At 27.7% G+C, this 12,821-nt stretch overlaps 2 protein-coding genes across 2 annotated transcripts in view; one reads left to right on the top strand and one right to left on the bottom strand.

Annotated features, from left to right (window-relative positions):
* Window positions 1-1,597: 1,597 nt before the first annotated feature.
* Window positions 1,598-5,808, bottom strand: LOC107447627 (uncharacterized). The gene is made up of 2 exons (XM_016062582.5): window positions 4,503-5,808; window positions 1,598-2,104 (listed from the first exon to the last, which is right to left on the bottom strand). Exons 1-2 carry the CDS (start codon window positions 5,523-5,525, stop codon window positions 1,766-1,768), a joined length of 1,362 nt encoding a protein of 453 aa, XP_015918068.1. The 5' UTR covers window positions 5,526-5,808; the 3' UTR covers window positions 1,598-1,765.
* Window positions 5,809-5,980: 172 nt separating this feature from the next.
* Window positions 5,981-12,821, top strand: part of LOC107447617 (tyrosine-protein phosphatase non-receptor type 13) — a 167,913-nt gene continuing 161,072 nt past the window's right edge. Inside the window, exons 1-4 of the mRNA XM_087151783.1 lie at window positions 5,981-6,119; window positions 7,878-8,075; window positions 10,034-10,212; window positions 12,025-12,093. Coding sequence (XP_087007909.1) covers window positions 7,922-8,075; window positions 10,034-10,212; window positions 12,025-12,093 — 402 coding nt within the window. The 5' untranslated portion in view covers window positions 5,981-6,119; window positions 7,878-7,921. The remainder of the gene's footprint in view (window positions 6,120-7,877; window positions 8,076-10,033; window positions 10,213-12,024; window positions 12,094-12,821) is intronic.

The following is a 12,821-nucleotide window of genomic DNA, read 5'->3' as shown; positions in this document are numbered from 1 at the left end:
ATTAACTTTAAAATGGCACACCTATACATTTTTAAAAATATGATTTTAATAAATATCAAGTAATAAAAAAATTATGATTTTAAGAAATATTAAGTAATAAAAAATATCTTTCACTAAAAAAAACATAATTCTTAAAAAATAAATATTGTTAGAATCTTTATGCAAGTTCTTCAATTATTAATTAGTGAAAAAAATCGGGAGAAATTGATGTTTGGAACATATTTTCACAATCTTATCCTTTATGTTACTTATTCAAAATGAATAGTTATAGATCTAGAAACTGGTAAAAAAAAAATTGCATTATCATTTTATTGTTAAAACATAATTTTATTTTGAAGAATGGATTAATAAAAAATTATTGGAATTATGCTTTGCTCTGATGAGTTGTAATGTACAACAGATTGAAAACGCATATAACTAACATAACTTAGACACCTATCAATCAGGAATGTTAAAGTGACTATTTTAACATTCCTGAGACATTTTCTAGAAGTGATAGCTGAATAATCATGTAAAGTTTCAGTGATGTCACCCCTTTGAGGATCAAGTTTTGTTAGATCATATGGTCCAATGATTTTTAACATTCAAAATTAATTATGAATACTATACTTGATTGTTTTAACACTAAATTTGTTTAGGATACGTTCAATATCATACTAGTTGAACTACTTTTTAAAGCAGATAAAAAATTTAAAAAAAAAACGATTCACAGAACAATATGTGAAAGTTGATTTACAATAGTAAACTGCCAAAAAGGGAAATAAGATAAACTAATGGGATTTCAAATTAGCTTAAAGTATTAGTTCTGATCTGTCTCAAATATTATTTTTTTTGGCTATGTTCATTAGGTAAATTTACTAAGGATATTAATCTATATAACACAAAATACTATATTATGCAAAGCCTCGTACTGTAAGGTTTATGTTAAAAAGAGCTGTAGATATAAAAATGTATATTTTTTATATATGTTCCAGGTTTTTCGCATTTTCCTTAGAGGTCTAGGAACAAGGCATGCGATTTTTTTGCGAAATTTCCGCAATCTCAAGACCATCGATTAGTGTATTCACATAATTTAAAATTCCAAAATCTCAATTTGTATTTTTGTGTTCTGAAAATCCAATACCGCGATTCTTGTAAGAACTGAGTTTTTTTTCTCGGATTGGTTACATTAAAGGTATGATATTCTTCATCGATAGGAAATCTAATTATAAATCTCAGTTCAAAAAATTACATTAAATATGAATAGTATATAAATTGATATCTTGTTATCGAGGTTCACTTGGTGTCACAAATACCTCTACAAATTGTTGGAATGCTCAATTAAAAAAGTTGGAAACAGCTGTCCTATTTCATTAAGTTACCTCCATTTTGTAACTTTCAAGTTCAAAAGTTTTAAGAAAAATAGATAAATGTAAAGTGACAAAAAAAAAAAAAAAAACAAGTGAATAAAAAAAAAACTAATCTAAGATGAGATATGGGGTCTAATAATTCAAATTACTGATAACAATTCACTAGAACAATTTTTTTTTTTAAAAATAAAAAGGGATATTTTTTTATCTAACTATAATTCAAAGTTATAATTATCAAGGTTTAACTGTTTTTGATTCATTCAGCATACTTTAATACAAATTTCCATTTACAATTTCTACAAGTAACAGACATTTAGATAATTTAAGCAATAAGCTTTTAATAACATTTAATTATTTCAATACTTTTTTAAAACAATTTCATCTTTACATTTAAATAAAACATTGCACTAAACTGACTAAGAGCGTAATCTTGCACTCAATGCAACCGGCTGAATGTTTTTACAGTCTTCTAAGGATTCAAATGTATGAATTGTATCCCCTAGTAGAATATGTACAAATATTCTTCTATCATCAGCTTCAAATAAAGAATTAATTTGACCACAATAATCTTGTGCATTTGGTAAAGGAAGTGAATGCAAAAGTTCTCCGTCACTCAGTGACCATAGTCTAGTGATGTTATCTTCACCAGGAGCACACAAGATGTTAGCTGACTCATTAAAACTAAAAGTTAATTTTTTATAGAGGCTGTAGTGATGTGGATATTGAAAGACTTCTTTTTTGGCTCTCAAATCAACCTAGAAAGGAAATAGAGAAAAGTATTATTAGTTTGCTACAGTTGATAATAGATATTAGAGGATTTAAGAAGACTTTTTTTTCCCCCAACCCCCACCCGATTGACACTTCTCATTCAAGTATCAGTAGGGCAGATTTGCTGACCACTCTTTTAGGGGCTCCATATTAAGTGGGCTAACATTGCTCCCACAGTAAAGACAAATAGCACAGAGAATGAAAGAAAATCCATGCCTTGTCCAGGATTCAAACACCGGACCTTTCTGATGCAAGGTCAATTCCCTGACTACTACACAGTTCGGTAAGCGATATCAGAAAACCAATGTTATAAAAAAATAAAACAATGAGTATCACTGTAGAATTGCTTAATTATGAACCAAATATTTTTTATTTATATCTCGGTGTATAAGTCAACTTCTAAAAAAACCAAACAATATAGATTTTTAAAATTAAAAATATTTTACATTGTTAACGTATACCTTCAAATAAAGATAAATGACGTTATTAAATCTGAAAGAAATAGATGATGTTCTGGAATTTGTAACTTCATTATGGTATACACCAATACCAAATATCAAGAGTTGTAAACAATTTTATAAGCAAGTTATTAGATTAAATGAACAAATTTTTCAACGAGGACCAGTTGTATGTATTACCATAATTAATTAAGCATCACAGGTAATAATAGTAGTTAGTGATTTTTTACAGCCACCTGTAGTGAATAAGTACCAAAATGAAATAAATTCTAGGAACAATTTAAGATTTCCACCTCAGCCCACCAAGACACCAAAGGGATTTTAAACTTGAAATATGTTTTTTTTTTTTCAAAATTTTTTTAGAGTTTTGCCCCAGGATGACTACAAGTTATATCCTTTAAGTTAATATTCAGGGGTCTGTCCAGACCAAATTTACTACCATTTAGCAGTACCTTCACAAATTCAACTTTAGGAAAAACGGTAGCTTCACAAATTACTTTTTTTAAAAAATTTTATATTTGTATCCTGTGAGAAACGGTAAATCCATATTTTTTTCCAAAAATTCATAAAATAGGTACCTCTCAGAAAAACCTAGACAGACCCCTGATATTATTTATCCTTCGGTATTTCCCAGAAGTCACCAAGTACCTCTCAGAAAAACCTAGACAGACCCCTGATATTATTTATCCTTCGGTATTTCCCAGAAGTCACCAATATTTGGAGATTACTTTTAAGTTCAGATTAAGAAATCTTCCAAATATTGTAAGGGAAAGTATAAATTTATCACCTAAAAAAGGTTATAGTCAAGTAGTTTAAACGATTAGTTTAACATATCCTCATTTTATTTTAATATTTGTAAAATGCTACCAGATCACACACATCGTATCTAACCCTCTACAAAAAAACCCAGAATTTTTTAATATGAAATTCTATTATTGTAGAAAACTATCAAGCAAAACTAAGAAAACATCTAATCTATACAATCTATTAATTACTACTTTGCCATCTTTAAGAATGGAAAAAGTATTTTCAAGCATTAAGTGAGTTTAGTCTGAATTGTGAAATAGATAATGGGGAGATTTCTGTATCGTGATCTGCGGCAGAATGATCGCCAAATCTTGGCTACATCCATGCAGCATCCGAGAAATTAAAAAAACATCACACAAAGGGAGCAACTCAAAAGGTATAACTAGTTACCACCCCCAAGCAAACATCTACAGCCCTTTTTTTTAAAAAAAAATTGCAAGTTTAAAATCTATTTGGCAGTTGTCATTAGAGTAACAGATCATGATACAGGAATATTCCCATTTCTGTATCAGTACCTGATTGCACCAACTAAATTAGCTAAGATATCAAAGCTTTTTTGAACTAGCGATACATAATTGTTTGCTTAGGTACGATAAGCTTCTACAGGGTGCGTAGTGTTTTTAAAAAGTGCTTAAAGGTGCTTATTTTCATTTTTTAAAAGACCTTAAAGGTGCTTTTTTCATTGGGTGTTTTCAAAAAGTGCTTAATTTTCCCCTTTTCAAAATGAGATTTTTCCTTTACTATGTTGGTTTTTGCTTCGAATTATGCAAAAAGACACAGTTCACATTGTTCTCATTTAACGTTTTCAAAATTAATTCAACCCCAATCTATTTCGGCGTATAGTCAGTCCGTGGCGTATGAAAACGCCATTCGTTTTACATGATTCAAAATTTCATGATTTTTGACAATTGTAAAAAACAATGCCTAATTTTTTTTTAAAACAAGATAACAAGATAAAACCGTCGACTGTTAAAAACTTTCCAACCCTGCCTAATTAGGATATTTTTTTAAAGTACTTAAAAATATTTTTTGAGCGCTTGAAAAGTGCTTAAAAGGTGCTTATTTTTTGTTGAATAATTTGGCTATGCACTCAGATCTATAGATGAAAATAAATACTAACATTGAGGAGAACACTATTGAATCCACTTGCAACCACATTCCTCTCATGAGACATAAGTTTTATATATGATATATTAGTACATAAGGGTATAGTCATAGCAGGTACAGCTTCAGTACGAAGATCATAGCACACTAAGTCGCCCTGATGAAGACCACAGTACAAAATATTGCCATCACTATTGAAATCTAAAGAATACGGTTGTCCTTTTGATAACTCAATCTTCTTAGAAAAGCTCTGGTAGTCATGTAAGTAAAAGCATCTATCAGCGCCTATTGCAAATCGTTTTTTATTATCGTTCCAAGAGCAACTCCAGAGTATATCTTGATGCTCAAACCTTCTAACAATATCATCTCGCGGTGCCTCACCTCCATTATTAACTCCAGCACGAGCAAGATAGGCCATGTTTTTATGCCGAGAATAGGAATTAGCCACATAAAGTACATAATCTTGATTGCCACTAGTTAAACCACACATATCAAATACTTTGTAACTAGGTAGTGTAGCAATATGTGTGTAGGAAACTTGTGAAATACTAGTCTCAACGTTGTTGCTTTTTGAATCGAGCTTTTTGTATTGGAATGACACAGATTCAAGTAATGTGGCTGAATACTCATGATAGGTCCATGCTCCTATTATATTTCGTTTAAAACCAGTAACATAGTAGCAATTTACATAATCTGAAAAGTCTATTTGACTCATGCTGACCCATTTTAGCTGTCGCATTTTCAGTTTTAAAATTTGAGAGTTGAAATTACTCTGACTAGTCATTCCATTTTCGCGGTATGATAGGCATTGGGGAAAAGAAAATTTACTTTTTTGAGTCTTTCCACAATGTAGGTTCAATTCCAACGGTTTAAAATTCAAATGAGCTGCATCTTCTCTTCTTTTTTTATATGGATTTTCAACAGTAAGAATGGGATTCATGATTTCAGAAGCATTTCTGTAATTCGAAGCGTTATTCCATTGACGGTCATGCATTCGCAAAAAATCTTCTTCTGAAATTTCATTGTCTTCTAAGTCCATGGCTGATAATTAATTGTTTATAAACATAATAGAATGTGAAATTCTGCAACAAATATTACAAAGTTATATACATAAGTTGTGTTCAAAAATTCTGATTTAGTAGTAAACAACATGAGAAGAGTTTTGTGAAATTCATCTATAAACTTATCAATCAGTTGAACCGGTTGTATTTTATGAACTGAGAACTTTACAAAATATAATGTAACTTTAAAATTAAACAAACAAAAACTGAAAAAAATGATGAGCTGTAAAAAGTTTCGCACATTTGCGAACAATGGCGAAGCCGGGGTTTTGTTTACATTTCATATTTTTTTTAAACAAATTGCTTTTCACGAAAAATTCCAGAAATATGAGTTGGTTTTCTTCAAAAATTTGGCATTTTTAAATGAAGCTTTTAATTTATTTTTAAATTTGTAACAGGAGCAAATATTGAGAAAGATTTTGAATTTTTTTTTAACAGTGCACGAATGGCAGTCGAAATGAATTACGATTTGTTGATGTTGACAACGGTGACAGATGGCGGCTTTTGAAATCAATTGTTTATTTTCCAACTTGTCATAGACTAGCAATGATTTTCTCAAAGAAAAAAATCATGTAAATATTATAAACTTGTTTATTATGTATTATAAAGACTACCTGCTTATTGTGTTTTATTGTCCTATTCGTTTATTAGTATAAATTAAATGTAAAATATAGAGTTAAAAAGCTCAGTATTTCTATCTGATTTGATTTGTTTCCCTATTTAGAATTCTAATATTATATTTATACCTATATGTGTGATAATTAATTTGCTTGAAGGTTAGAATATAACGTGATGGATTTCTAATTCCAGTTTATGGAAACGGAACAAGTAAAGTGAAAAGTTGGTGTAATTGAATGTTGATGTTGACTAACATCAAAAATATTTGTGAGATATAATTAAAAAACTCTAAAATAAAAGTTTATGTGTACATACTTTTCGTAATAAAAATACATTTTAAATATTTCCTTAAATTCTTTTTACAATTTATCATTTTGTAAAAAAAAATTTAAAATAATATTTATTTGTATTTACTGCGGTTTAATTTTTTTTAGAATTTTCCTTATTATATTTTTCTACTTTCATTAATGTTTTTTTAATGATCGATAATAAATATTTTTTTAATGTAATTATAGACAAAGTTTATTTCTACCCTTTAAATTTTTTATTATTCTAGAGCTGGTTAACTTATTTAAATACTCCTCAAGTACCTACTAAAAAAATAATTTATAAATCTTAAGCCCTAATATATAAGTGAGAGGGGGGGGGGCATCATTATTCCATCAGAACACTGACAAGAAAGGAGAATGTTTAGTGTTCTGTTTAGTCTTCTGAAGACAAGATTTCTTCTTTTATTTACTCAGCTGTTGGTGAAGAATTCTAAATATTCTTGCATCATGGAATATTATTTGTAAACACTTGTCCCTTATTAAAATAATAGGTTATTATAATTTTTTTTACTATATCCATGTAAAGTTTTGTTGGATTCCTTGTAAATTTATTTATTTAGAATAATTTTATCTATTACATAAATTATCAGAATAAAGATTTTTGAAAGTTTTAAAAAATTGTTTTTGCCTAAAAATAGGTTTTTGCTGTTTCTTGATTATTTTTTATATTTTTGAGCAATAACAAATTTTGATTATTAAATTAAAGTATTGCTAATTTAGACTTTTATTTGCATCTATAGAAAATCAGTCTATAGTTTAGAAAATTAGTGTTGTTTTATTTCCTGTTTTGTATTTTATAATAAAATTTTATTCTAAGAATTTTTAAATAAGGTATTTTATTAATCAGACCTTCTATATATTTTTTATTGAGTAATTTTTTACTAATTTAATTTATTGTTTCTAAAGATATTTTTTGTATTTTCTTATTTATAATTCTGAAAAAAAATATTTGTATTATCTTTCTTTCTTTTTTCATGTATTGTTTATGAAAATCTTTCATGCCCTTATTATTCTTATTTGATTAAAACTAAATTTTCCAAGCTTATAAACTTTACTGCATTCGCTCTCTTATTTCTCAAAATTTTTATTAGTTTGAAAAGAATTCTCTCCCTTCCTTCCTGTTTGCTGCTAGAGTCTGGCTTCGTCTAGAACTAGATAATCCTTTGAAGCCTTATTAATGCCCAGACAGAGCTTATACTAACCTACAGAAACAAAATGAAAGTTCTATTTATTATTGTATCACCTGTCCTTATTGTACTGAATTTTTAGTACTAATGCTTATTTGTGAAAACATTATTTTTTCTAATAATTTCTTAACATTTTTTTGTCTGATTGCTATCATGGGTTATTATTTGCCTTTAAAACCAAATCCTTTGAATTTAGATGTAAAGGAACCGAATTGGAAAAGCCTTATACAGAAACTTGATATGGTGTCATATCATTGCAGCATGCCTGTACTGGAAAATGTACAAGTCTCATTAAATGAGATATTAGAAGTACGAGGAAATCCTTTAAAAGAGTATGAGTTATGGGGTCTACTGTTTCAGACAACTCAGGCTGTACAGGATATTTTTTTGCGAGGTTCGTATATAGCATCTGTATTCTTATACATACCATTCTCATATTTCTAACTTGTTTATGTATCTTTTTATGTAGTTCTTTCTCATATAATGTAAGTGGTTTTGACTTTAGAAACATATTTTTCAATGTGTTTTATACAAATACAATAGTTTTAATTAATTTATGGTACAATGTTTATTCAAGCAGTTTTTCTTGAATAACAGAGTATGATTTTTAGGTTTAATAAATTTCTTTAAAATTATGTCGTCAAATTAATTAAAAAACATTTGAAGATGTTGATTAGCTATATCACTTTAAAAAAAGAAATCAAAACTATTTTCATTCAAATTTTTTTAATTAAGATTTTTTTTCTTTCAAAATATATATTTTTTCTCATAGACTTTGCATTAGCAACAAAATATGATGTATGTGTTCTTAAGATATACAGCTAAAATGTATTTTTTATACAACCACTTATAATACTTTTGTATTTCTTTCTTTTACATGTTTGGTCATATCAATTTCTTAAAGCAATCTTTTTCTCTGCTCTGAATAAATATTATTTTATTAAATCAATATCTAAGCATTTTGAGAATTGTTAATATATCTATACATAATTACTGAAAAAAATATAGAAGAGGCTAAGTAAATATAAGTAATAGTGTTTATTTTATTTTTTTATGGAAGAACAAAGTATTTTATTAATGATTAAAAATTGATTAAAAGAAAAGTGTGCCATGGTTGTAATATCTTAGACATTATTTTTAATATTAGTTAATTCAGACATTTATAATTTTCTTTGAAACTTAATAGTTGTTTGACTGGCATAGAACTTATTAATTTATACTTTAAATTAATTGTTTTTATGCATATTTCAGTTAGTTTTTAAGCTTATTTAATTTGCTTACTTTATGCAATTTATTTCATTTATATTAAAAGTAAATAATCAGTTCTCATGAATTCAATATTTACTTTGAATATAAATAAAATAATTTTGAAGGGAATTATAATTGCTTGAGTTAATTTTTTTTAATATTTAATATTTTGTCAATCAGAATTGAAATTTTTTTTTTACTGCATCATGTAACAAAAATATATTTAATAATATTATATTTTTGCTACATGGTTCACTAAAAATGAATTTTTGCTTCTGGTTGATAAAATATTTCAAAAAATTAAACTTTATTTTTGAATAAACTAAAACTAATGTTTTTTTTTTTTTTTTTTTTTGAATTTTTTAGCTCCCGGTGGCTGAGCGGCAGCGCTTCGCGCTGCCGTGCCACAGGTCTCTGGATCGATCCTGGGGCTGGGCAGGGTTGACTCAGCCTTTCATCCCTTCTGTGGGTCGATAAATGAGTACCAAGCACGCTTTGAAACTAAACACTGGGGGTTCCGCGTTCGGCTGACCACCTGACCGGAACATCTGCTTCTGCACCCCAGAGCCCAAGGTTAAGAAAACTGAGATGGGCACAGTAGGCCTTGGCCCTCTAGGGCTGTCACCCCGCTGAGTTTAGTTTATTTATTTAGTGAAAGTTGGAGTTAGAAAGTTTTGCATTATAATTAATATTTTAAAAACCCTAAAAGAATGAATTGCAAGAGTTATAGTCATAATTGGTTAAAAAAAGACTAGTTATTATTGGATAAAAAAGATTTTTTATAGATGTTGATAATACAATATTTTTATATGAAAGAACAAGTTACAATTAGCAAATTTTCTCTAGTGTCATTGATGCAGTTTTAATTTGAATTTTTTTTTATTTGACAACAACAAATTTATAAAAACTAACTCCATATTTTTTAATTTATCATAGGCATACTAATCAATTTTATCAGAAAAGTAGTCTTAAAACTAACTTCTAATTTAATGTTGCACCTAAAATATACTTTAATAAAAATTGGATAATATTTTACTTTTAATTAAAATTCTTGATTTTTATGTTTGAGTGGTGTGTTATTTACTTTGCACTGTAATATTTTAGGGCATGCAAATGAGGATGGTGTTCCACAATATTTAGTTACGCCTGATAACCTTCTCTGCACTTCAACGGGAAGAGTTATATTAAGTGTTTCCCAACTTGAAATCATCAAAAAATCTCAATCTTGGTGCGATGAGCTTGAGGACAAAAATATTTGTTCTCAAAGTGAAATCTTGGAGAAGGTATGTATTAAAAATTGTACCATAAATTTTTTTTTTTTAGTTCAGAATATCTTATTACAGGGCTGATTGTGCTCCGGAAAAAATCCGGATTTTTCGCCAACAGTGATCCTGAAGTTTCCGGAGATCGAAGGTCCAGACGTTTCAAAAAATTATTGATCACAGAAGTTTCCGGAAATCAAATTTTCAAAGGTGGAACTAAAAAACACAGTTTATTTTATTAGTTTGTAAAGGAGAGCCAGAGAGATACTTTATAAGCTTATATTCATGATAAATATATTATATTTATATCAGTAAATAGCTGTTATAATCATAAACCCCAGAAAGAAAGACATATTTGTAAATTTTAATTACTTCTCCAGGTCATCATAGGTATGTGTAAATGGTAATAGGTATGTGCAAAATTTTAAATATATTTTAAGTAAACTAAGAAATATTGAGAAAAAGGAAGAAAAAAAACAATGTTTTAATTTTTTTCTAATTTTTCAATTTAAACCGTTTTTTTTTTTTTTTTAAACTCAAGAAATTTTCTGGAATTTTGATCTGGGCTCACAATCACCCCTGTTATTATATCCTGAACTTTTAAACATTGAACAGAATATATATTTGTTATCATTATTCTGAGCTTAATAGTCATTAAATGTTTTTGTTATTATCTTGATGTTATTATTGAATATTGCTATTTTGTGGCTGTGTTATTGGATAATTGCTATCCATATAATCTTATTTGTCTTCAAACAACTATGTATATGTTATTATTGAATATTGCTATTTCATGGATATATTAATGGGTAATTGTTAAGGTTATGAGCTTATTTGTGATTAAATGGTTTTGTTACTATGTATATATGTTTTATGTTACTATTAAATATTGCTATTTCATGACATAATATATAACATGTGCCCCGTGGCAGAGTTGCAGCGACTGTCATTGTCTCAGAACGACATTGTCTCAGAACGTTACTGAGTTTTTGCAGAAAGATTTTTCTTTTGGGAAGGGGAAAATTTTGGGTTTTCTTCCAGCATAATTTTTTGAAATATGTTTTTTTTTTCACTGCAGAATTTTTTTCAAAGATTCTCTCTTGCATATCAGAGAGGAAAGAAATAATTGTAATTTTTCTATTCTTATTTGAGATTTTTAAAAAATCGGTAATGGCAGGCTTCAGCTAGGAATTCAAATTAATAATATAAAATAAAAAATTCAGAAATAGCTAAAGTTTAAAAGATAGTTTCCTCTAAAAATGATGTTCTCTCTTTCTTTTCTTTCTTTAAAAATCATCATATTTTTCATACACTTATTTGAGTATCTTTTGAAAGTCCTATTTGCGCGATTCATGATCTTTATTTTGGGAGTTAATGCGTGGATTTTGCAATTTTTAATTTATGTACGAATTTTAATTCATTATAGTTTAATTTATTTATGAATTTTAATTTGTTTAATGATTTACAAAATTTGAAAGAGGAATAATTGGTGCATTTTTCCTTTTATAAAATGCGAGAATATCGCCTATAATATTAAAATTAAAAAAGTATTACTTTTACAATTAAAATTTTTGTACGTTTTTATTCTATGCTTTCTTTGGTAAACACAGCATTTCTGTTACTTTAAATTAGTACTTGTTATAATTAAAAGTATATTAATGAAAAATATTAGTGCTGGGGAAGTTTGTCACAGAAAGCCCGAAAAAATTCTGCCACAGGGAATGGATCTTCATCATTTATCATTATCTTTAGCTTATTTGTCATTAAATGATTTTGTTACTATGTACATATGTTTTATGTTACTGTTAAATATTGCTATTTTTCTTATCACAGATATATGTGTTTTCTATTGGCCAAACTATATTTCGTGCTGCTTACTTTAGTATTAGTGATAAAAGTCAGGTAAATAATTTAATATATCTCATTTTAAATATGTGATTTAGGTGTTTTATTTTAAATTTAGTCATGAAAAGAAATAGTTTTACTATTTTCATCAAATTTATTTTTGTTATTACACCATAAATTTTTTTTTTTAGAAAAATCCATGTTATTGTATTTTTAACAGGATTTAAATCATCTATTAGCTAGTATTGAGTGGGTATCTATTGAGTATCTAGCTAATGTATTGAGTGACTTTTTATGAATTTTTTGTAATTAGATTTTCTAAACTCACTGTAAGTTTACATGAATGTATCTTTATATACTATTGACGCAAATTTTTCCAAATACTTTTCCTAATATTTGGAAAATTTGACGATCAGAAAGTTTTTATTAGATTCAGACTCTTCCTCTGTAATTTATTCAATAATAATTCACCTATATATTATTCACTCATCAAGATATGACATCTGAGTTATATCAATTGAGCTTATTCCTGGAATTAAGGGTACGAATGTTATAAACCTAAAAATAAAAAAAAATTTAAAAAATGGAGATTTGGTGAGAAGCGCATTATTAGGATCAATTTATTTTTACTTAGGATCATTTTTTTGGTTTATTAATGCTGTCTTTTGATATTTTGACAGTATTTCTTTTTTGATCTGGGTGGTCGGAATAGGAAGGCACAGAGCCATTTCTGTTCTTTCTGAAAAGAGTGCTAGGCTGTTCATACACTTTTTATGATTTACTAT

This window comes from Parasteatoda tepidariorum, chromosome 9, assembly GCF_982258835.1.
Source record: "Parasteatoda tepidariorum strain Cologne lab strain chromosome 9, Ptep-v5.0, whole genome shotgun sequence".
Classification (NCBI taxonomy): domain Eukaryota; kingdom Metazoa; phylum Arthropoda; class Arachnida; order Araneae; family Theridiidae; genus Parasteatoda; species Parasteatoda tepidariorum.
The sequence above is the reverse complement of the archived record's forward strand: the minus strand, read 5'-3'. Positions and strand labels throughout refer to the sequence as shown.

Bases quoted from the DNA above. Each gene is read 5' to 3' on its own strand.
- LOC107447627 (XM_016062582.5), bottom strand. From the start codon at position 5,525: ATGGACTTAGAAGACAATGAAATTTCAGAAGAAGATTTTTTGCGAATG. The intron at 2,105-4,502 runs GTTAGTATTTAT...TTTCCTTTCTAG, and splicing joins TCAATAGTGTTCTCCTCAAT to GTTGATTTGAGAGCCAAAAA.